General features: G+C 40.7%; 1 protein-coding gene across 50 annotated transcripts in view; it reads left to right on the top strand.

Moving 5' to 3' along the window:
• ATXN2 (ataxin 2) overlaps positions 1–24,096 on the top strand; it is a 141,691-nt gene that overhangs the window by 117,015 nt on the left and 580 nt on the right. For 9 of the 50 annotated variants that reach the window (XM_035257646.3, XM_078337308.1, XM_078337309.1 and 6 more), the window contains 7 exons: positions 6,731–6,915; positions 7,234–7,366; positions 12,697–12,750; positions 18,549–18,694; positions 19,470–19,697; positions 21,870–22,038; positions 22,886–23,514. In XM_035257646.3, the coding sequence (XP_035113537.2) occupies positions 6,731–6,915; positions 7,234–7,366; positions 12,697–12,750; positions 18,549–18,694; positions 19,470–19,697; positions 21,870–22,038; positions 22,886–22,914 (944 nt within the window). In that variant the 3' untranslated portion in view covers positions 22,915–23,514. Of the gene's footprint in view, positions 1–6,730; positions 6,916–7,233; positions 7,367–12,696; positions 12,751–18,548; positions 18,695–19,469; positions 19,698–20,607; positions 20,683–21,869; positions 22,039–22,885; positions 23,515–23,643; positions 23,784–24,096 lie in introns of those variants that run through there. The other 41 variants (XM_035257649.3, XM_078337310.1, XM_035257648.3 and 38 more) reach the window with 7 other exon arrangements.

The following is a 24,096-nucleotide window of genomic DNA, read 5'->3' as shown; positions in this document are numbered from 1 at the left end:
GCTAAGGAAGAAGGATTGCTTGAGTCCAGTAGTTTAAAGCTGCAGTGAGCTATGATTACACCACTGTATTTCAGCCTGGGTGACAGAAGACCTTGTATTTAAAGTGTGTGTGTGTGTGTGTGTGTGTGTGTGTGTGTTATTTTGAAGGATTGCACTGATTTTTGAGTGTGTGTGTGCGTGTGTGCGTGTTCTGTTATTTTGAAGGATTGCATTGATTGATTTTTGAATGTTGAATCAGCTCTGTATTCCTGGGACCTGACCTAATTATGGAATAGTATCCTTTTTATGTATTTCTGAGTTTGATTTGATATTAAGGAGACTTTTGTCTATATTCATTGCGGATAGACACCAGTCTGTAATTTTCTTTGCCTTGTAATGTTTTCCATATGGTTTTGGTATCAAGTTAATACTGGCCATTTATCTTACTTACCTTAGTGACATAGAGTTTGTAATACTCCCTTATCATTTTATTGTATGTAGAGTCTATGATGTTCTGTATTCATTTCTAGTATTGTTAATTTGTGTCTTCTTCCCTATTTTCCGCCTTGTTAGAAACTTATTGTTCTTTTTGAAAGGCCAGATTCTGTTTTTTTTTTTATTTTTCTATATTGCTTTCCTTTTTCCCTTTTTAGTGAATTTTGCTCTTTATTATTTCCTTTCTTGAGATTTAATTTACCCTTCTTTTTCTAATTTCTTACAATGGCTGCTTAGGTTATAGATTTAAAAACTTTCTTTTCAAGTAGAAGCATTTAAAGCTACATATTTCTAATCGTTTTAACTGTATTCCACAAATGGAGATATTTTAATTTTTATTCAGTTCAGAATATCTTCTATCTTACGATTTCTTCTTTGATCAATGGGTTATTTATAAGTTTGTTGATTTCCAAATACTTGAGTTATTGCCAAATGTATTTATTTTTAATTTAATTTAATTTTTTTTTTAATTTTTATTTTTTAATAGAGATGAGGTTTCTCCATGTTGGTCAGGCTGGTCTCAAACTCCTGACCTCAGGTGATCCGCTTGTCTCGGGCCTTCCAAAGTGCTGGGATTACAGGCGTGAGCCACTGCGCCCAGCTATTTTTTATTTTTAATGTAATTCCATTATGGTCAGAGAACAAACTAATATGAAATGCCATTTGATCATATGCCAAGTGTCCATATGTGGTTGAATCTTTCTAGATTTTTCACTCTGCTCCTCTAATCTACTAATCGGACTACCTTCTCATACACCCACTGCCACTGTTGAGTTTTTTTTCAGATAATCTTGAATTTTCTGTTTATGTTTCCATGTGAACTGTATAATCAACTTACTACTAAAAAAATCAGTTGGCTTTTTAAAACTTACTAATCTTTAAAATATATCTTGACGGGCCCTGGTGGTGGGCACCTGTAATCCCAGCTACTTCGGAGACTAAGGCAGAAGAATTGCTTGAACCTGGGAGGTAGAAGTTGTAGTTGAGCTGAGATCATGCCCCTGTACTCCAGCCTGGGCGCAAGACTCCCTCTCGAAAAAATAAATAAATAAGAAATATATAATCTTTTTATAATTAATTTGTTTCAATTACGGTCCAAATCAGGCTTCCAAATTGAATTTGCTTATATGTTGAAGTCATTTTTTTTTTAATTGTTTCATATTGTGGTAGCTGTTGTGTTTTGTTCTGTTTTGAGATGGAGTCACCCAGGCAGTGGCACAGTCTTGACTCACTACAACCTCCGCCTCTGGGGTTCAAGCAATTCTCCTGCCTCTCCCTTTCAAGTGCTGGGACTACAGGTGCGTGCCACCATGCCCAGCTAACTTTTGTATTTTTGATAGATACAGGATTTTACCATGTTGGCCAGGCTGGTGTTAGACTCCTGACCTCAAATGATCTGCCTGCCTTGCCTCCCAAAATGCTGGGATTATAGATGTGACCCATCACTCCCAACTTTGTGGTAACTTTTTATTATGCAAATATTGAGACATTGACAACCTAGGCCACTCATGTTTCATTTCTACCCATTGTCTCTTAAGCTCTATGTCCACTGGATTATTTTGAAGCAAATGCTGTTGCATTAGTTTATCCACCAACATTTTAGTGTGTATCTTTAAGTCGTTTTTGGTTTTGTTTTTTGTTTTCGAGATGGGGTCTCGTTTTGTTGCCCAGGCTTGGAGTGCAGGAGTGTAATCATAGCTCACTGCTGCCTCCGCATCTTGAGTCGCTATGACTACAGGCACATGCCACCTTGCCTGCTCTTTCTTCTTTGTGCTGCTCTGCTCCTCCCTCCCCCTCCCCCATTCCCTTTTTTTCTTTCTTCTTCCTCTTCCTCTTCTTCTTCTTCCTCTTCCTCTTCCTCTTCTCCTCCTCCTCCTCCTCTTCCTCCTCCTCCTCCTTCTCTTCTTCTTCTTCCTCCTCCTCATCCTCCTCGTCCTCTTCCTCTTCTTCATCTTCTTCTTCTTCTTCTTCATCTTCGTCTTCTTCATCTTGCCCTTTTGCCCAGGCTGGTCCTAAACTCCAGGGCTTAAGTTATCTTTCCATCTCAGCCTCCTTAAGTACTAAGATTACAGGCATGAGCCACTGCACCCAGCGAAGTCATAGGTTTGGTTTGGTTTGGTTTCGTTTGTTTTTTTGAGACAGAGTCTTTAACTGTGACCCAAGCTGGAGCGGAGTGGCATGGTCTCAGCTCGGTGCAGTCTCGACTTCTTGGGCTCAGGTAATCCTCCCACCTCAACCTCCCAAGTAGCTGGGACTAAAGGTGCATGCCACCATACCTGGCTAATTCTTGTATTTTCTGTAGAGACAGGGTTTCGAATTCCTGAGCTTAAGCAGTCTGCCCTTTCTTGGCCTCCCAAAGTACCAGGATTACAGGCATGAGCCACTGCACACAGCTCTCATAGTTTTAATTAGTTTTTCCCTTAGTTTTTGTCCTCTTCATATCTTTGTACAATCCGGCTTGTCTTTTATTTTTTCCCACCATCTGAATTTTGCTGACTATATTCCTGTGTTGATATTTAAAGTAGACTTCTGTCCTCTGCCATCTTTGTAAACTGATAGTAGATAATGGAGGCTTGATAAGATTGAATGGTATTTTTTTTTCAATGTTTCACAGATGTATGTACTTTCATGAGGAGTCATATAATGTAATTAGTCTTTTTCCTGATAGGAACACCCAGTGAGTTCTTAGATGTTTTATCTGTCCAAGAAATAATATTTCCCTTTAGCATCTTACTTTTTTTTTTTTTTTAAAGCAGCCATTGATGATAATTGTCTAGCCCAAGATCCATTATTTCCTCAGGGGTTGCAAAAAACATTCTTTTTCTTTCATCCCTTCTTCAATTATTACCTGGAATATTTTTATGAAGAAAACCTTGGCACTGTGGCTCAGACCTGTAATCCTAGCACTTGAGAGGCTGAGGTGGTGGATCACCTGAGGTTGGGAATTCGAGACCAGCTTCACCAACATGGAGAAACCCTGTCTCGACTAAAAATACAAAATTAGCCAGGTGTGGTGGTGCATGCCTGTAATCCCAGCTACTCGAGAGGCTGAGGCAGGAGAATCGCTTGGACCTAGGAGGCAGAGGTTGCTGTGAACTGAGATCATGCCATTGTGCTCCAGTCTAGGCAATAGGAGTCAAACTCTGTCTTAAAAAAAAAAAGAAGAAAAATGTTACCATGTCCAGCTATTTGGTTACAAGCTTTCTCAGGATAGGTCATTTAAAATGTTCATAATTTCCCTTTTTAAGGCAGTCTTCAAAATAATGAGTTGGTTTTCTCTTACCCTCCAAAGGTAACCAATGAGGTGGTTTTTTGTTGTTCTTTATTCTTAATATCAGTATAAACTTGTGGATTTCTTCTTAACTATTTAGAGACAGGTTCTGGCTCTGTTACCTAGACTGGAGTGCAGTGGCATGATCTGGGCATCCTGTAGCCTCAACTTCTCTGGTTTAGGCAATACCCCCATCTCAGCCTCCCAAGTAGCTGGGACTACAGGAGAGCACCACTGTGCTTGGCTTAATTTTTGTATTTTTTGTAGAGACAGGGTTTCACCATGTTGCCCAGGCTGGTCTTGAACTCCGGACTACAGGCATGAGCCACTGTGCAATCCAGAATCAAAATAAACTTACAAAATAACTTGAGAAGAAATGATTGATATCTTTATGATGTTGAGTCTTCAAAGTATATCTTCAGTAGCATATTAAAGTTTATCCTTGGCTGGGCACAGTGGCTCACACCTGTATTCCCAACACTTTGGGAGGTGGAGGTGAGCAGATCACCTGAAGTCAGGAGTTCAACACCAGCCTGACCAACATGGTAAAACCCCATCTCTACTAAAAATACAAGAAAAAAATTAGCCAGGCATCTTAGTCTGTACCTGTAGTTCTGGCTACTCTGGAGGCTGGGATAGGAGAATCCCTTGAACCTGGGAAGCAGACATTGCAGTAAGTCAAGATCACACCACTGCAGTTCAGCTTGGGCGACCCAGTGAGATTGTGTCTCAAAGAAAATAAATAAATAACATAAAGTTTATCCTTACAAGGTGTTGTGCATTTTTTTCAGTGTATGCCTTAGGTATGTTCTTTTTATAGTGTTAATGTAACTTAGGGACTTCTCTTCCATTGCATCTTTAAGTAATTACTTATGAAGTAAGTATAAAGTACCATATATGAAGGCTATTGCAGTCTGTATGTTAGTTTTCACCCTGCTTCTTTACTCAATTCCATTCCTTGAGGTGTTGGATAAAGATGTTTTTAATATTTTTCAAATAACAGGCAAAGTCAAGGGCTGGGTTTCTTTTCCGCCCTCCCCTCCCCTCCCCTCCCCTTTTTTGAGACAGGGGGAAGGGAGGGAGGAAAAGAAACCAAGCCCAGGCTGGAGTGGAGTGGTGTAATTTATGGCTCACTGCAGCATCTACCTCCCTGGCTCAAGTGTTCCTCCCACCTCAACCTGCTGAGTAGCTGGGACCGCTGCTGGCTAATATTTTTGTATTTTTGTGTGTGTGTGTGTGGAGACAGGGTCTCCCCATATTGCCCAGGCTGGTCTCAAACTCCTGGGCTTAAGCAGTCTGCCTACCTTGACTTCCCAAAATGCAGGGATTATAAGTGTGAGCCACTGTGCCTGGCCTGGGGATCAAATTTTAACATGAGAATTGGTGGAGACAAACACATGATACCCAAACAATAGTACCATAGTATGCTTGACTAGCTTCTTGATTATTTTTAAATATGCAGAAAGGTAATAAGTAACAAAGTAATAATAATGAATAGTTTAAGCTCAGTTAAGTGAGCATAATTAGACAAACTTTCATTTTATAAAAATGATACTAGTTTTCAGTGGCTTTTTGTTTACCAAAAGGAGGTGCTTTTTAAATACGTACATCCAAGATTAAATATAGAAAAAATTTTTGAGGGAGGGAGAGTGAGAAAAAAAATAATAAGAGTAAGAAAAAACATTTTCAGTTTTTCTTTTCTTTTCTTTTCTTTTCTTTTCTTTTTTTTTTTTTTTGAGACGGAGTTTCGCTCTTGTTACCCAGGCTGGAGTGCAATGGCACGATCTCAGCTCACCGCAACCTCTGCCTCCTGGGTTCAGGCAATTCTCCTCCCTCAGTCTCCTGAGTAGCTGGGACTACAGGCATGCACCACCATGCCCAGCTAATTTTTTGTATTTTTAGTAGAGACAGGGTTTCGCCATATTGACCAGGATGGTCTTGATCTCTTGACCTCGTGATCCACCCGCCTCGGCCTCCCAAAGTGCTGGGATTACAAGTGTAAGCCACCGCACGTGGCCCAGTTTTGCTTTTCTACATAGATAAAATAATATGTGACTAGCTCTCCCAAATTCAGCAAGTCAGTGAATGTTTAGCCACAAATTTGCAGTTACTTATATAATCAGTTCCTACGATTTTATAAACACACCAAGTTCTATATTCTTTATGCCTTATACCTAGTTGTAAGCAGTCCTTCCACAATTCTTTTCCTGAAGTGGATTGGTTAATGCCATACCGGAAACAGATCACAGACAGTAGTGTTAAGAGATGTGTGAGGAAAGAAAGGCACAGGGGAAGCAGCTAGCTTGTGCTGGAGGATCTGGGAAAAACCTCACATGGGAGACAGACAACAGTTGAGCTGAATTCTTAACTAGAGTTGTAACAGGGCGAGGACCTTACATGCTGACTTCCTGTGTGGATTAAGACAAGACATAGAGTGTCTTTCAAAAGAACTATTTAGAAACCTGCAATATGCTACATGGTGTTGTGTTATACAGGGTTGGAGAAAGAATGGGAAATGTTATAAGGATTCAGTGGTAGGAAATAAGGGATTTTATTTTTTATCTATTTTGGCTCTTTGGTCATGCTTTTATTTTTCTCAAAGTGAACACAGTGCCCATCCCAGCAAATACTGTATGAGAAGTGGTATGAAGGAAAAGTGATTTCATAATGCTGTGAGAGTCTGATACAGGGACTTAAGTCTGAGGGCCATGAGAGAAAGTCTCTCTGAGGAAGTTGCTTTCAAGCTGACACCTGAAGGATGAGGCAGAGGTATTGCAGCTGGGATTAGGGACTGGTGTTTGAGGCTGAGGACTAGCATGCATAATAGGAGAAAACAACCCAGAATGGCAGAAGTAGGAGTGGTATAATATAGCATCAGAGACACAGATGCAGGGTCAAATCATGCAGAACCTCCTAGACCATGTGAACACGTGTATTATGCTGTGGAGATACTGTTTAATAGGCAGTCATCTTTTTTTTCTGCAGTACCAAATATGCCCCAACAGCGGCAAGACCAGCATCATCAGAGTGCCATGATGCACCCAGCATCAGCAGCAGGCCCACCGATTGCAGCCACCCCACCAGCTTACTCCACACAATATGTTGCCTACAGTCCTCAGCAGTTCCCAAATCAGCCCCTTGTTCAGCATGTGCCACATTATCAGTCTCAGGTAAGGCTGGTAGGGGCTAACTCTTAATTTTTGTACCATTTAAAAAAACTTTGAATATGGTAAAGGGATTTTCCTTTATTATTTTTGGTTTTGTGTGATGGTAGGGTAGATAGCTAAGGATTTGGGAACCCTTTTTAATACATATTCGAAGGTTTACTGATCATTGTAAGAGTTTCAAAGGAAGCAGCCAAGAAAAAGTTGAGAGTTTACAGTTGTTTCTGATAATATGGAAACCATGGAGTTAAAAATCTTAACTAAAGTCTGCCTGGCTCTATTTGCAGTGTTAATGTTCTTTCTTTATTTTTTGTTTGAACACAGCATCCTCATGTCTATAGTCCTGTAATACAGGGTAATGCTAGAATGATGGCACCACCAACACATGCCCAGCCTGGTTTAGTATCTTCTTCAGCAACTCAGTACGGGGCTCATGAGCAGACGCATGCGATGTATGGTAGGAAGCACTTTGTTTGTCTCTTCCAGTGCGTGTGACTCTTGATTTGATTTTAAATTTCTGAAAACATACTCTAAGAATAACCTGACCTTTTATGACATTGAGGGCCAAGAATCTAAAGGAAAAGATGAACCTATTTCTCTCCCTGACTTGCTTTACAAGTTTTGGCAAATAGTTTCTACTTCTGTACCTGGTCTTCAGATCTCTCTCGTACTTTAACTAAAATATAATCGTGTATATAATGGCAAAGCATCTTTGTGGAGAAAGGTACCTTTCTCCTCTTCCTCATCAGTATTATGATTTGGTATATCCTGCCTATGGCATGCAAGATAATTTTATCATAATAAAAACATAAAAGCGTTCTCCAGCATGAAAACATTCTGCTTCTCTACTTGCTCTGAGGGTCACTGGCAATAAGTATTTTTTTTGCTGTTTGTTATAATGATAATGCTATGCTTCTATATCATGCTGTATTTTAAGTGGTTGAAATTGTGTAATATTAGATCTATTTTAGATATGATTCACACTTTAAATATAACCAATGTAAACAATGCTGAAATGAGAATGAGAAATATTTTATGTAAAACTAAGCAGTATTTATATGTGAGAATAATAAGCAAAAAACCCATCTTTGTTTTGTGACTAAACAGAGAACTTTGTGTAGATCAACTTAGCAGCTGTTTAAAGTACCAAAATAATAGATTTTTCATTGTTGATAATTTAAAATAAAATGTCCACTTGTATATCTTATAATATAGAATTAACGGATTGCTTCAAATGTTTTTCAGAATACACTTTTAAATAGTACTGATTTCATTAAGATGTTTTGTTTTGAATGTTTCTGATAATTCCTGTAGTGTTATTTAGTTTTCCTATTTGCATTTTTGTTTTTTTGGAGTAGGGGACAAATTTTGGTTTATTCCTACAGTTGAATAGCGTACTGCTATGAGAAATAAGATTATGGTTACACGTGACTACATGGACATTTCATTTTTAAAACCTCTTTAAACTTTTTAAAATACTAATAATATAAAATGTTTATTTTTTAAGTTTAGATGTCCTGAATGAGTATGTCTAGGCAAAATTGAGTTATTTAAGAATTTACAGATTTCAGGCTGGGCGTGTTGGTTCTCACCTGTAATCCCAGCACTTTGGGAGGCCAAGGTGGGCAGATCACCTGAGATCAATAGTTCAAGACCAGCCTGGCCAACATAGTGAAACCCCATCTCTATTAAAAATACAAAAATTAGCCAGACATGGTGGCAGGCACCTTTAATCCTAGCTACTCCGGAGGCTGAGGCAGGAGAATTGCTTGACCCCGGGAGGCGGAGGTTGCAGTGAGCCGAGATTGCACCACTGTACTCCAGTGTGAGTAACAGACTGAGACTCTGTCTCAAAAAAAAAAATTTACAGATTTCTGGCAAACCGTCCTCTTGAGACATCACTGCTTTTCATATTAGCTATGTCCTTTTTGAAGAATAAAATTTTTAACATTCTGTAGGTTAATGAGAATAGGACTTGGGCAGCAACAGTCATCCTTCCTGTTACCTGTAACCCAGAGCTTAGGCTTTCTTCCTGGAGGCTCTTGTCTGCCACAAAGGCTCACCTCTAATACGAATTTGTACATGATTAAAGGTGTTTAGTTTTATAAGTCCAGTCTTAATTTTCCACATGATCACTTTCAACTTTTTATTGTGGATTATGCATTTTAAATAAAAAATTGTGTGATTGCTATGTTTTGGAAAACATTTTTTTCAAGAAGTTCATCTGTAATTTAATTGAAAAAGATACTGACAAACTGACTTGGTTTATTATTTTGGTTATGATCTCCTGTCATTTGGCTTGTCTTTGATTGACTTAACCAGGACTGAATATGCATGAAAAGGCACAATTCAGTCATCACGCTGGCTTTTATGCAACTTGTATATATTTTAACAATTTTCCAGTTTGCTAAAGGCTTAGATTAAAACTTCATTATGATTGTTTATACTTTCCTGGTGAATACATCATGATTTAACAAGTGGAAAAAAACATCTCTTTCCTTCCATTTTCTGGCATATTCCCCTTGGAATAAGATCTGAAACTTTTGAGCTAAAATTTTCATTGCATTTGGAAAATAGTTATTTGGGTACCCATGCTTTTGAGACACTGTAGCAATAATACTTTAATGTTGAGCAGAATCTTTCTCCCCATTTATTCACTGCCAATATCTAGCTTCATCTTTTGGATGAATGTTCATTGGTTTTGAAACAGCCTATATGGTAAATACTGTGTTTGAGGCACTGATGATTTTCATAACTACTTCCCAGAACATGTCCATTTGAAGAGCAGTGGGCCTTGGACCCCAAAGTCCATTCATGCATGGATAAATAGGAAATATTGCAAACAAAACAAAGCACTAGATCTAATGTCCAGTGAAATCTGGAATGAACTAGTCATCAAAGCCAGGTCTTTCATGCCAAGAGAAAGTTACTCAGTGAAATCTGAACTACTCTCCTGCAGTTTACACAGGTGGTATTTAATTGCTATCTGTAAGGAGGCCGACTAGGGACAAAGCTGTGCACTTGGTGTGATTGTCACTAATCAAGATTGCCTTGGGGGTACTTCAGACCCTAAAAAGGGTACTAGGAGCTGGGCATGGTAGCTCACACCTGTAATCCAAGTATTTGGGGAGGCTGAGGCAGAGGATCGGTTAGCCCAGGTGTTCAAGACCAGTCTAGGCAAGATGGCAAGATCCCATCTATTTAAACCAAAAAAAAAAAAAAAAAAAGCCAGTCATGGTGGCATGTGCCTGTAGTCCCAGCTACACGGTAGGCCAAGATGGGAGGATCACTTGAGCCCAGGACTTTGAGGCTACCGTGAGCTATGATGATACCACTGTAATCCAGCCTATGTTACAGAGCAAGACCCTATCTCTTATTTAAACAAAATATGAGGAAAAATTATTTTGTTCTATGCCATCATAAGCCTTAATCTGCTAAACCACGTTTTTCATTAAATCTTAAGTGATTTATTTGAATTATTATTAGATTTTCAAAGTCTTATGTCAAATATAAACAAAATTTGAAGTACATTCTTATAAGCTACAACAAACTTACATAGAAGTGTTCATTTTATACTCGTCTTCCCTGAACAATTTATATTTTATAAATACATTGCCATAAATTCTCTCAAAGGAACCAAATACTTTTAATATGAATCATGCTTTTCTTTTTAAGCTACATCCTATCTAGGTTTTTAAAACATTTAATGGAAACAGACAAACGTGCATCCAGATATTGGTGACAATTTTATGTCACCTTTTCTCATTCATTAATTGTTATGGCCATAGCCAAAGGTGTTGAAAACATAGGACCACTAATGACTGCAAATTGAAATTCTCATTATTGTTTTAAAATTTGTAGTATGTTTAATACAGATATGCTAACATTACTGAATAGTTAAATTTTAAATTGATAAAATAGGAGATGTGTACATTATTATTATTATTTTTTTTTTGAGATGTTCGCTCTTGTTACCCAGGCTGGAGTGCAATGGTGCGATCTCAGCTCACTGCAACCTCCGCCTCCTGGGTTCAGGCAATTCTCCTGCCTCAGCCTCCTGAGTAGCTGGGATTACAGGCACGCGCCACCATGCCCAGCTAGTTTTTGTATTTTTAGTAGAGACGGGGTTTTACCATGTTGACCAGGATGGTCTCGATCTCTTGACCTTGTAATCCACCCGCCTCGGCCTCCCAAAGTGCTGGGATTACAGGCTTGAGCCACCGCACCCGGCCCTACATTCTAAATAATTATTGACCTTGTACACTTTCTAGCTATCTTAGAAAGAGCTTTTGTCACAAACCTCATCTCTTTTACTTTAATCTAACTTTCATGATTGTCTACCCCATCCCTTCTAAGAAGTTACTGTAATTTTGTTTTCCTCACATATGCTCTTCCTCCTCCTCCTCCTTTTTTTTTTTTTTTTTGGAGATGGAGTCTTGCTTTATTGCCCAGGCTGGAATGCAGTGACATGATTCAGCTTACTGCAACCTCTGCCTCCCAGGTTCAAGTGATTGTTCCGCCTCAGCCTCCCGAGTAGCTGGGACTACAGGCATGCATCACCACGCCCGGCTAATTTCTTTCTTTCTTTTTTTTTGAGATGAAGTCTTGCTCTGTCTCCAGGCTGGAGTGCTGTGGCGTGCTCTTGGCTCACTGCAGCCTCCGCCTCCCAGATTCAAACAGTTCTTCTGCCTCAGCCTCCCGAGTAGCTGGGACTACAGGTGTGTGCCACCACACCTAGCTAATTTTTGTATTTTTAGTAGAGACGGGGTTTCATCATGTTGGCCAGACTGGTCTCTTAACTCCTGACCTCATGATCCGCCTGCTTCGGCCTTTCAAAGTGCTGGGATTACAGATATGAGCCACCATGCCTGGCCTAATTTTTGTATTTTTAGAAGAGATGGGATTTTACTCTGTTGGCGAGGGTGGTCTTGAACTCCTGACCTCGTGATCTGCCCACCTTGGCCTCCCAAAGTGCTAGGATTACAGGTGTGAGTCACCACACCCAGCCTCACATCTGCTCTTCTAATCCATCTACTTTTGTTTTATGGAGATGCTTTTACCTTTCAGGAACAGAAATAAAACAACCTTTCTGACTAACTAGAGCCATTAGGGAGAGTTAGATCCAGAATCCTTTTTTGGTTTGTTTTTGGTTGTTTAATGTAGATAAGTAAGAAAATACAATAAGTATAAAATAATAATAATAATGAAAAGCGCCCATTATCCCTCCACCTGACATCTGCCTTTTAACATTTTGGTGTGTATCCTTCCAGATGTATTTAAATATACCCATATACTCCTTTATGTAGACATGTTTTAATAAGAAATGATAAAATTCATGTTTATATTCTTGCTATATTTTTAAATTTTTGGATCCATCACCAGATATCTTTCAGGATAATGACATTTCCATTAGTAATGTTTTGCAAAATTGTGTGTCTATTGAATTAAACTTGGTAAATATTGTTTTATTTTGGTACATGATTTATATCAAGGTTGTTCAGTAGAATGCCATGTTGGTTTTTTTATTAGATAATGATTTTATTCCTTTCACTTTTAAGCAAGTCAGCATGACAGCTTGACACCTAAGTACAGAAGAACAGTGTCTTCCGGTTTAGTCCTATTTTTAAAAATTCTGTAGCAGTGTTTAAAGTGCTCGTCATCTTTTATAAAATAAAAATGAATTATGCATGAATACAGAAAGAAATTACTAATATGTCAACCTTTCCAGAAAATTTGGAAAATGCACACCTCAAAAGGCTAATTTACCTTTCTATTTTCCAAATTCAGCATGTCCCAAATTACCATACAACAAGGAGACAAGCCCTTCTTTCTACTTTGCCAGTGAGTTGGGTTTTTTATACTAATTTTTAATTGTACAGTAAAACACTTTTTAAAGAATACATGTTAAGGGATAGTCTTGTTGAACAGTATTTTCCTTGTGTCAGTCAAATTATTGAAAGTATTTATAAATAATTCAGTTTTTAAAATGAAAATATGATCCAGTTAAAGAAGGCTGGAGTTAATGGAAAATGGAGTTGTTTCAGAAATCAATTTTTGCATACCAAGCGAATATGACTGGGAAATACTTAATATTTTCCTTGTTCAGAGAAACTTTACCTGAACAGCTTTATATGTACATGTACATGTACATGTACACACACAGACACACACACACAGCCCAAGCTGCAGGAAGTCAATTTTTGCATACCAAGTGAATGTGACTGGGAAATGCCTAATATTTTTCTGGTTTAGAGAAGCCGTTCCTGAACAGCCATAAATATATATATATATGTACACACATACACACACCCAAAGCCACAAGCTTCGTATAAACTTAAAATGTTTATTTATATCCTGATAAGAAGAAATTTATGCCTACTAGGATTTTTAATTGAATAGAACTGATGAAATACTAAGGGAAAAACCTTTCTGCCTTGTGCATAGCTAAAGGTTTAAAATATTCAGGAGGGGCCAGGCATAGTGGCTCACACCTGTAATCCCAGCAATTTGGGAGGCTGAGGTGGGTGGATCATCTGAGATCAGGAGTTCAAGACCAGCCTAGCCAACATGGCGAAACTCCATCTCTACTAAAAAATACAAAAATTAGCCAGGTGTGGTGGTGAGTGCCTGTAGTCTCAGCTACTTGGGAGGCTGAGGCAGGAGAATCGCTTGAACCCCGGAGGCCAAGGTTGTAGTGAGCCAAGGTGGTGCCACTTTACTCCAGCCTGGGTGGCAGAGCAAGACTCTGTCTCAAAAAATAAAATATTCAGGAGGCAGGCCCCTCAGGATGTCTTGAGCTTAATCAAGAGAGCATGACCTCTCAGGTCATTGTCTTGGATAGCACAGGTCCCCTCTTCCCACCTGGCAAAAAGTACAGAAATGGTTGCTCCTTCATGGAGAAATTCTGGGCAGAGCTCTCTTTCAGAAAGGAAAACTTGTAAGGTCTGTTTTTCCTATTTGTAGGACAATTTTAAAAAATAAGGGCCAGATGTGGTAGCTCACGCCTGTAATTCCAGCACTTTGGGAGACTGAGGTAGGTGGATCGCTTGAGGCCAGGAGTTCAAGAACAGCCTGGCCAACATGGTGAAACCCTGTCTCTACAAAAAGCATGGTGACATGCACCTGTAGTCCCAGCTACTTGGGAGGCTGAGGTACAAGAATTCCATGAATCCTGGAGGCAGAGGTTGTAGTAAGCCAAGATCACTCCACTGCACTCTGACCTGGGCAACAGAGAAAGACTCTGTCTCAAAATAAAAAATAAAAACAAACATAAGGCTGGTCATGGACTTTGGTATTTTAATGGGAAGAGTACTAATATTTGTAGAAATTCTTTAGAAATTTGTGCCATTAATATGTGTCACCTTGTATGAAACATTGTATTCTAGAAGATATTAAGTATTCAAATTTTATGTTAGGGACAACATTTTGAGTTATTTTGGGGTGACTCAATGTCTGACTCTACTAAATGTCATATTAGCATTTAAAATGCATTTGACCTTAAATTTTCATTAATTATACCGTGACTTGGTATCCAAAAATAAGCTGATACGTGTATGTATATGTATATATAAATTTATTTGGTGCTAGGAGATGTCAAATTTAATCCTTTAATAGATGCTCTTTAAAAAGGAGTCTTGCTGTATGTATATACTCTTAAAGGGGAAACTATGTCTGTGATTGTAGTGTGTAAAAGATAGTGTCAGTGGGTGATTTTATTATGTACTTAATTTGAAGTCTCAAATGTAGTTATCCTCGTCATCTTACTGTCTCTGTTAGTAGTTTGGTGTCATTTTCCTGGTAAGTAGCTAAAAGGTCTTTAATCATTACACCTAAGTCTTAATTGCTTTAGCACAACTTTCCCTAAAAGGGAATATCAGTATCTTTTTTTTAAAAGAAACTAACAGTTGGGCTACTAATTTAATTTGCTGCTTCATTTTCCCCTGTTCTAAGCCGTTTTGTCATGGTTTGGTCAGGTTGCCTTTTATTCCCTGGAGTTTTCAACTTTCCTTCACTTTTTCTGAATTTAACATCAAATTTACAAGTTGGAAGATTTTGTTTTGTTTTACTTTTCAAGCTTTGCAATGCTGGTGATCTCTTACAGCTTGTGCATCCAAAGTCAAAATGACAAAACCTAGTTACAAAGTAAACACAGCTTTATATACTGAATTTGTTTCCATGAGATCATGGCTGAGGAAACTAGTTTTGGAATGTGGTTAGTGTTATTAAAATAAGATTTGACTGATAACATGTTTAGAATCATAAATATTTATATCAAGGAACACTCAGTGGGAAACTTCTGGACCAAAGGAGCAATGCATCTTTGATTATCTTTAATCCAAAAGATTTTATGAAGGCTACTTAAGTTTTATCCTAGGGAAAGGATTTTTTTTTTTTTTAAACAAAGCCCATGTACATTCACTCAGCTTGGGATTTGTACTATGCATGCAAATTAGCTATAGATCAGAAAGCTGTATTTCATCTTTTTTTTCATCAAACGATTTCAAGATTTTTATATTTTTTCTAGTTGATGAATAACTTAATTATGAGACTTCATGGGCATAATTATTCTCTATATTTATTGTTACTTTTTAATATTCTTAATACTTTGCTTAGAAGGTAATTAAAAGTGGAATTTAAAACTTTTTAGTGCAAAGTTTCTTGAATAAATAAAGTTTTTTAAAAAACCCTCTGAGATTTCGTACTCTTATCATTATGAATTCCCATGAATGGAATTTGGGATTTGCTTTTCTTTAGACAGATTTAGTATTGCTACAAATTATATTTTTAAGAGGCTAGGGGTAGAGATAGGGGTTAGTGCTAATGGTTTAACAGTAAGGGACCATGACAACTATAGATATTACCATCCAGTAGAACTTTTTGTGATGATGGAAATGTGCTACAAAAACTGCGCTGTTGGCCGGGCGCAGTGGCTCACCCCTGTAATCCCAGCACTTTGGGAGGCTGAGGCGGCCACATTACCTGAGTCGGGAGTTTGAGACCAGCCTGACAAACATGGTGAAACCCTGTCTCTACTAAAAATACAAATAAATTAGCCGGATGTGGTGGTGGGCACCTGTAGTCCTAGCTACTTGGGAAGCTGAGACAGGAGAATCACTTGAACCTGGGAGGCAGAGGTTGCTGTGAGCAGAGATCGTGCCACTGCACTTCAGCCTGGCAACAGAGTGAGAAAAAAAGTGTGCTGTCCAACATAGTAGCTACATAGCTACATGTGGCTTTTTTATTATTAAAAAATAAATTTTTAGGCCAGGTGAAATGGCTCATGCCTGTAATCACAACACTTTGGTAGGTCAAGGTGGGTGGATCACTTGAGGCTGGGAGTTCAAGACCAGTCTGGCCAACATGGTGAAACCCCATCTCTACTAAAAATACAAAAATCAGCTGGGCGTGGTGGCTCATTCCTGTAATCCCAGCTCCTCAGGAGGCTGAGACAGGAGAACTGCTTGAATCCAGAAGGCAGAGGTTGCAGTGAGCCGAGATTGTGCCATTGCACTCCAGCCTGGGTGACAGAGCAAGGCTATATCAAAAATAAAATCAAAACAAATGCATTTTAAAAATGAATTTAATTTTTAAATTAAATGAATGTAAGATTTTTACAAGAACAAGCAAACTCAGTTTCAAAATTTACATCAGATCTTCTTTTAGACCAAGTCAGTACCTACACAATTCGGGGGAGCTGGAAGTAAACTTAATGAGTATGATGATGATGATGGAGGGCCTGTTAATAAGCCAGCGAGTTAGAAGAAAAGGACTCTCTTCATATACTCTTGGGACTGTGAAGCTCAGGAAGGCAGTTGTACATCATTTGTTCCAGATCCCAGAAGACATTCACTACTCTTAAAAACATTCAGAGAATATATTGACAGTTTTCTTGTTAAAATGTTCTGGCATATGTTAATTCCTGCAGTCTGGAAAATTTTTTTCCAGTGTATAAACAAAACTGCTTTATTCAGTCTAAACTGGCTATGAAAGAATATTTGTGACAGCTGTGGCATTGGCAGTGGATGCACAGGTTATCCTAGAACTGGCTCTTTGCCTTGCCCTGTCCTCTGCTAAGAGAGAGATTTGCAGCTGGAGACATAACTGTTTGGGCTGGAGTGTTGGTGGCCCTTAGCCCTACCACACCTAGCATTATAGAACTGCTCCATGTGCCTAGTCTAACCGTCTGCACACCATTTACATGGGATATACCCAGAGTCATCTATGCTGATGACTCAGCAGCCTTGCCTACCTGAAGACTGCTGGAGCTAGGGCGCCTGGTCCCAAAGTTGTGCTTGCTTCTCTCCCCAGTCAGTCCTGCATAAGTCTGTGTTTGCTAACACGTTATACAAAGAACATGAGGAACTATTTTGGAATCATTTCTGTGTATGGGGTAATTATCTTAACGGATTTTAGAATTCATTTCTCAAGAGGGCTGGGAATCATGCCTTGCTAGAGTTGTCCAGAGAACACTCTGTGAGAACATGTGACTCACAGCCACGTGCAGGTTAGATTTGTATCATCAGTGTGTTGTCCATAGTCACTGGAAGTAGTGAACACATCCTACTGTGCTTCTGATTCTCAACTTACTGTTTTTGAAACACATTAACAGGTTGGGCATGGTGGCTCATGCCTGTAATCCCAGCACTTTCGGAAGCTGAGGTGGGCAGATCACTTGAGGTCAGGAGTTTGAGACTAGCCTGACCAGCATGGCAAAACCCCATTTCTACTAAAAATAGAAAAATTAGCCAGGCGTGGTGGCGCATGCCTGTAATCTCAGCTATTTGGGAGGCTGAGGCAGGAAAATCACTTGAACCCAGGAGGTGGAGGTTGCAGTAAGCCTGGGAAACAGAATGAGACTACATCTCAAAAAAAAAAAGAGAGACATGAAGAAATGGTTTTGTTCCAAGGTGTGGCCCATGCTGAGATTCATGAAGAATTGGCTTTGAGATCTTATTTTTATTTTGAATTAAAGGCATCATGTTTCCTTTGAAGTTAGTCTAGTAAAATGTTTTCTAAAGGGCTGCAGCACTCAGAAGGGAGTTTCCTTTCTGTATTTATTTTATCAAGCAAAGGTGGGAGATCCTCAATTAGGGCTTGGGAATGAACTGAGTGTCAGAGGGGCTCCTATGTTTGGCTGAGAGAGATTGTGGTCATTTGCCCTAATGATAGATCCCTGGCCTTGCCAGGTCCCTTACACAGCACTGGCCTCCCCACCCCACCCAATATAGTATGTGCCCTTAGGACATTGCTCCAGGGCAGTAGCATGGTGAGGTTAGCCAGATGGCGGCCTTGAGCTAAAGAGCGCATGCCTAGATGGGCATGTTTGAGTAGTTTCTGCCTGTGCTCCCAGGTTGCCTTTTTGGGAAAACCTAGTGACTGTTTAAGAGCAAATGCAAATGAATTTGATTTTAATATCATATGTAGAGCTGCATTATATGAACCAAATACTAGTCTGTTAAGCAATGGCTACACTTATTTTTCAAGACAATGAATGATTTAAATGGAGTCTACTATAGAAATTGGTAGTGGTGTGAGTTATGCATTGTAACCATCAAGAAAGTTCAGTTGATGAGGCATAGAGGAGCCATGGAGGTTTTCACACATTGGTTGTGTACATGCTCCTTTTTCTTTCACTGTAGTTTCCACGGGCTCCCTTGCTCAGCAGTATGCGCACCCTAACGCTACCCTGCACCCACATACTCCACACCCTCAGCCTTCAGCTACCCCCACTGGACAGCAGCAAAGCCAACATGGTGGAAGTCATCCTGCACCCAGTCCTGTTCAGGTAAGGGCACCTCAGAGGTCTGCATGGAGCTGCTTCCTCATCCTAGTATCTGATTTCTGGTGCCAGGTATCATGTCATAAGAACACAAAGCACATCCACCCTCATGAAGCTGGATACAGCTGTGCCCCTGGTGTGGTTGCTTTTTTAAGAATCACATTTAAAACACATATGATAAGACTGGGCGCAGTGGCTCACACCTATAATCCCAGCACTTTGGGAGGCCGAGGTGGGTGGATTACCTGAGGTCAACAGTTTGAGACCAGTCTGACCAACATGGTGAAACCCCGTCTCAAAAAAAAAAAGATACATATGATAATAAGGTGATTGGATAAGCTCTGGAAACTTGTGTTAATGCAAAATCAAATTTAACAAAGTTCATAAGGTAATTAGTATTTGCCTGGGACTTTTAAATTTTAATTCCTAAGGTTTATGTGGTTAGGTTACTTTCCTGTGAGCTACTTGAATCATGTTTGCTAATAGAGGCAATTAAAGATCTCTGATATCTATCAGTTATCTGGGGCAGTAGTCTTGTTTGACTTTAGAATGGTCAGAAGCTTCTAACTGCCAGGCTGAGAATCAGGCTTCTGCAACCCAGAAGGAATGTCCACATGGGAGGCATTTCCAGCCTTGCTCTTACCACCCTGTATACTCCCCCTGTACTTTCCAGTGCCCCTCATCATAGGCCCACATGTGCAAAGCTCAGCTTTGTGAGTGTTCCTTGGCTGCTTTTCATTAAAGAAGTTTTTCTCTCAATTCTTTCCTATCGCTTTTGCAGCACCATCAGCACCAGGCCGCCCAGGCTCTCCATCTGGCCAGTCCACAGCAGCAGTCAGCCATTTACCACGCGGGGCTTGCACCAACCCCACCCTCCATGACACCTGCCTCCAACACACAGTCGCCACAGAATAGTTTCCCAGCAGCACAGCAGACCGTCTTTACGATCCATCCTTCTCATGTTCAACCGGCGTATACCAATCCACCCCACATGGCCCACGTACCTCAGGTAAACCAGCTTTAGCCAACTTTCTGTGAAGGCCAAGTAGAATATGAAGGTTATTGGTAAGCAGCTAGAGGCTCTCCCAGCTAAGAAACCCTGTGTGTCATGCCATTTGCCTGTCTCCCTTTCCCGCTCAAATACACGTGATCTGGCCCTAAGGGAATGTTTGTGTGGTTTTGTAGTGGGATCAGTGAAGGTGCTGATTGGTCAGTCCTTTAGTTTTTCCCAACTGCTGAGACCTTAAAAATATCTTTGACTCTGGAATGCAACCCAGTTCTTCTTTCCTTTCTGTGTCTGCTTTGCTATGTCTATATAGCCTACTATATATATGTGTACATAAATATCTCCCTCCACACACTTACCTCGGAAGCTGGGCCAGGATGACGGCCTTCACAGAGTCTCAGCCCTCTGAGGTGACTACTAGGGCCTGTCATCTTGATTGTTATTCACATGAGTTCCAGACACATCTTTCCAATTGTTTTCCCTGGTTATCAATATATCTGCTTTGACCATAAGTTGTACTCTTGAGAGGGCTTGGCCTTGGACATTGGTGCAGTGTAACTAGAAGCTGGAAGCACCTAGGTGGTCCCATTTCTCTTTAAGAGCAGCCCTGGAAGCACTTTGGAGCTCACCTCCAGTGTAAGCTGCTACAGGTGAAAGGTGTGCTTGCCATCTCAGTGGTTGCTGTCTGCATCAGCTGCTGACAAAGGTCCCTGTACTCCAGGGCCCAGGAAATTGTCTTAATGAGGAGAAGGAGCTGCACTGAAGTTGGGCTCTAACGCTGGCCTTGATGCCCTCCTGGGGCTGTTATGGGTGAATTGGCTGTATTAGATGTCTCTGCTACTTTCATAACAGAACTCTCTGAGGCGGGTCTAAGTGAGACCTGCCACAATGAATTCCATTTCCTGTTAAATAGTGCGCCAGTGAGGCTCTGGCAAGGTGTGGGCTAGAGATGCGACTCAGTTGGATCTGTCTCTCAGAAGGCTACCTTGTAAGTAGAGTTCCACAGCTCTGGGAAGTTTGGGCGTCCTCACCCTGCAAAGTTTAGGTTCTGTGGTGTAGCGCACTGCAGTTGATTTGTTTTTTGATTGTGGGGAGGGAAGCCGGTTTGGTCCGTGTGGGCCAGCGTGGTTTGGTGGAGTCAGCTTCATATGAGCTGGGGTCCTGTAAGTGTCTAGCAGAGGCTGGTGGCTAAGTAGGCATGTGAACTTACATGTAAGTCAGGGATCCCTAAAACCTCACTGTGTTTTTGTGCTGAAAGGGCAAAAAGGTTAACACAAGGAAGCTCAAATATCCCATGTGCCCATTTGAATATATGAGAGTAAAAATGGCATTTCATCCAAGGCTTATCATGCTCTAGAACAGTGTACAGTGTGAGAAAAAAGAAAGGGCTCTTCCTGGCCCTGCCAACCCCCTGCAGAGCTGGAATCCAGCTGTTTGGGCTGACTAAAATTACCTCTCCAACTTGACAGTGAGTGAGACCAGGTCTGCTTGGTGCAGAAACACTGGGCTGGCCCAGATGATTTCAGATTACTCCTTTCCATCTCATTGGAGCCATTAAACTGCAACTCCTCCTCCTCCTCCTGCTCCATCAGCATATTTCTGAGAGAGTCATGGGGGCTTAAGAGTCTCTTTTTCACTACCTGGTGAGCAGTCCAGAAGCAGAGGGAGAGAGGCAAATGAAGAGAGGTCCAAGTAATCCACATACTGGACTGTGAGTCTCTGCTTATTAATGTAGTAATCTGCTTTTCTATTTGAAAGGGATGTTATCTGCAAAACTACCTCAGGCCCCACCTGGCAGCCTGATTCTAAAACATCATTGCATCTTGTATGACATTGAGAAAGCTGCCCTTGGATCAGGGGTCTAATCTTTGTGAAGACCTTACCCTATACATAGAATACAATGATCAGAAATGTTGAGGGCTAGGACAGCACAGCCCTGACTTTTACCCAGGCTCACTTGGTGCCTGCTCCCTGACCCTTGCAGGATCTGCCCAAAGGTGAAGTGCATCTTTAGGTCAATAGATAGTCCACTAGAGAGTGTCCCCAGAGAACAGAACTGGGCCCTGAGGCCCACCGTTGCCCTTTCCTGAGAGTCCCAACCCAGTGAAAGGAACACAGTTGACATGTTGTTTAAGCCGATGTTGCCTGTATGCGTAAAAGAGCTCTCTGTTTCAGGCTCATGTACAGTCAGGAATGGTTCCTTCTCATCCAACTGCCCATGCGCCAATGATGCTAATGACGACACAGCCACCCGGCGGTCCCCAGGCCGCCCTCGCTCAAAGTGCACTACAGCCCATTCCAGTCTCGACAACAGCGCATTTCCCCTATATGACGCACCCTTCAGGTGAGGCGTGTGTGTGCAGGGGCCGCCGGGGCACCCCAAAGCATTCTGCTCGCACAGGTAGAATGGCAGGCAGGGCCAGTGCTTCAAGCCCCACATTTGAGAACTAGCAAGACCCGATTAGGAGTGTGCACAGGAGGGACTGTGATGATCAGTTCAGTGTCAGGGCCTGAGGCTTCCAGGAGCCGAGTCTGTGTGTGTTCTGCTGGTATACAGGATTTGGCTTGATGAGAAGCAGCAGCAGCAGCATTCTGTGTAGCTGATGCATGCCTAGGACTCAGTTGGCCTTCTTTGTTATGATAGGCTGGACAGGGCAGTGTTTTCCTTCCTGAGTCCCAAAAGTCTGACATGTGGGGGGTTATTACCATGGCAGAGTTTGATTGTAGCTCTGGAGAAGATACTGCTGAGAAAGTGCTGTGGATGGACTGGCTTTGAGTGTAGTGTTAGCCCCAGCCTATGCCCTGACGGGGGGAGAGCGCCCTGTGATTGTGCTCTACTACTTGATGGGTGCCATGGTGATACTTCACAGTCTGACCTGTTATTCTGAAAGCAATACTGGTGCTTGGTTAATATTTGGGGAGGGGGGTTGTTAAGGCCTATTTTTCTACCCCAGGAACAGATCTTTTGGGAGTTTTATCTGAAGTGGTTTTACGTCTGACTGGTTTGTTTCTACCCAGCCACCCACCCACCCCTCCCCACTTTGGTACAGATGGGAGGGGGAAAAGCAAATTCAATTTTGAGTCTTGTTCAGCTAGCACGAGAATAGTTTACAATCATGTGCTGCAGAGACACTAGGCTGATGTGTGGTGTTAACAGTTTTCTGTTTCAATGTTCGCTTTTCTTTTTACAGTACAAGCCCACCACCAACAGCAGTTGTAAGGCTGCCCTGGAGGAACCAAAAGGCCAAATTCCCTCCTCCCTTCTACTGCTTCTACCAACTGGAAGCACAGAAAACTAGAATTTCATTTATTTTGTTTTTAAAATACCTATGTTGATTTCTTGTAACATCCAATAGGAATGCTAACAGTTCACTTGCAGTGGAAGATATTTGGACCGAGTAGAGGCATTTAGGAACTTGGGGCTATTCCATAATTCCATACGCTGTTTCAAAGTCCCGCAAGTACCCCAGCTCTGCTTGCCGAAACTGGAAGTTATTTATTTTTTAATAACCCTTGAAAGTCACGAACACATCAGCTAGCAACAGAAGTAATAAGAGTGATTCTTGCTGCTATTACTTTACTGCTAAAAAAAAAAAAAAAAAAAAATCAAGACTTGGAACGCCCTTTTACTAAACTTGACAAAGGTTCAGTAAATTCTTACCGTCAAACTGACGGATTATTATTTATAAATCAAGTTTGATGAGGTGATCACTGTCTACAGTGGTTCAACTTTTAAGTTAAGGGAAAACTTTTACTTTGTAGATAATATAAAATAAAAACTTAAAAAAAATTAAAAAATAAAAAAAGTTTTAAAAACTGATCAAGTTAGTGTGTGTCTGTATAAGCTCATTCTATTGTAGGGTACTTATTATCAAAGCAGGTGTGCTAAGTGTGCATTTTGACTGTCCCGGAAGGTAGCTGTCAAATGATTTTTCTTGTTCACCTTTAGTTCTGGTTCAAGGTATCTCTAGAAAAAGACAAGACTGAGTCTATGCTCTTTGGTGGATTAGAGATCTGCTTCAGAAGGCGGAAGGTTGGCCAGAGTTGGGCAGCACTGAAATTCCACATCCTCGGGCTGACATGGATTATGTAAGCTTCCTTTTTAATATCTCCTGAACCAAAATGAGTATTAATTAGCTGGAAGTTCCCAATTCAGGCATCTTTCTACTTTACCAGTAGGGGGCAGGAGACACTCAGAAAAAAATTGCAAGAAAGAAATCCAGAGGACAGGAAGGCTGAAAAGATGTACAAAGCTTCTTATTGACATGGACTCATAAGCATTTGTTAATATTCCCAGATTGCATCAGGGAGGACAAAGGGAAGGGCACGTATCCGGGAAGGGCAAGGATTTTATAGAGCAACCATGGTCTTAATAGAGCTTTAAATATTGTGACAGCAAATC

The sequence above is a fragment of the Callithrix jacchus genome, chromosome 9, assembly GCF_049354715.1.
Source record: "Callithrix jacchus isolate 240 chromosome 9, calJac240_pri, whole genome shotgun sequence".
Lineage (NCBI taxonomy): Eukaryota > Metazoa > Chordata > Mammalia > Primates > Cebidae > Callithrix > Callithrix jacchus.
This window is presented reverse-complemented; position numbering and strand designations above follow the sequence as displayed.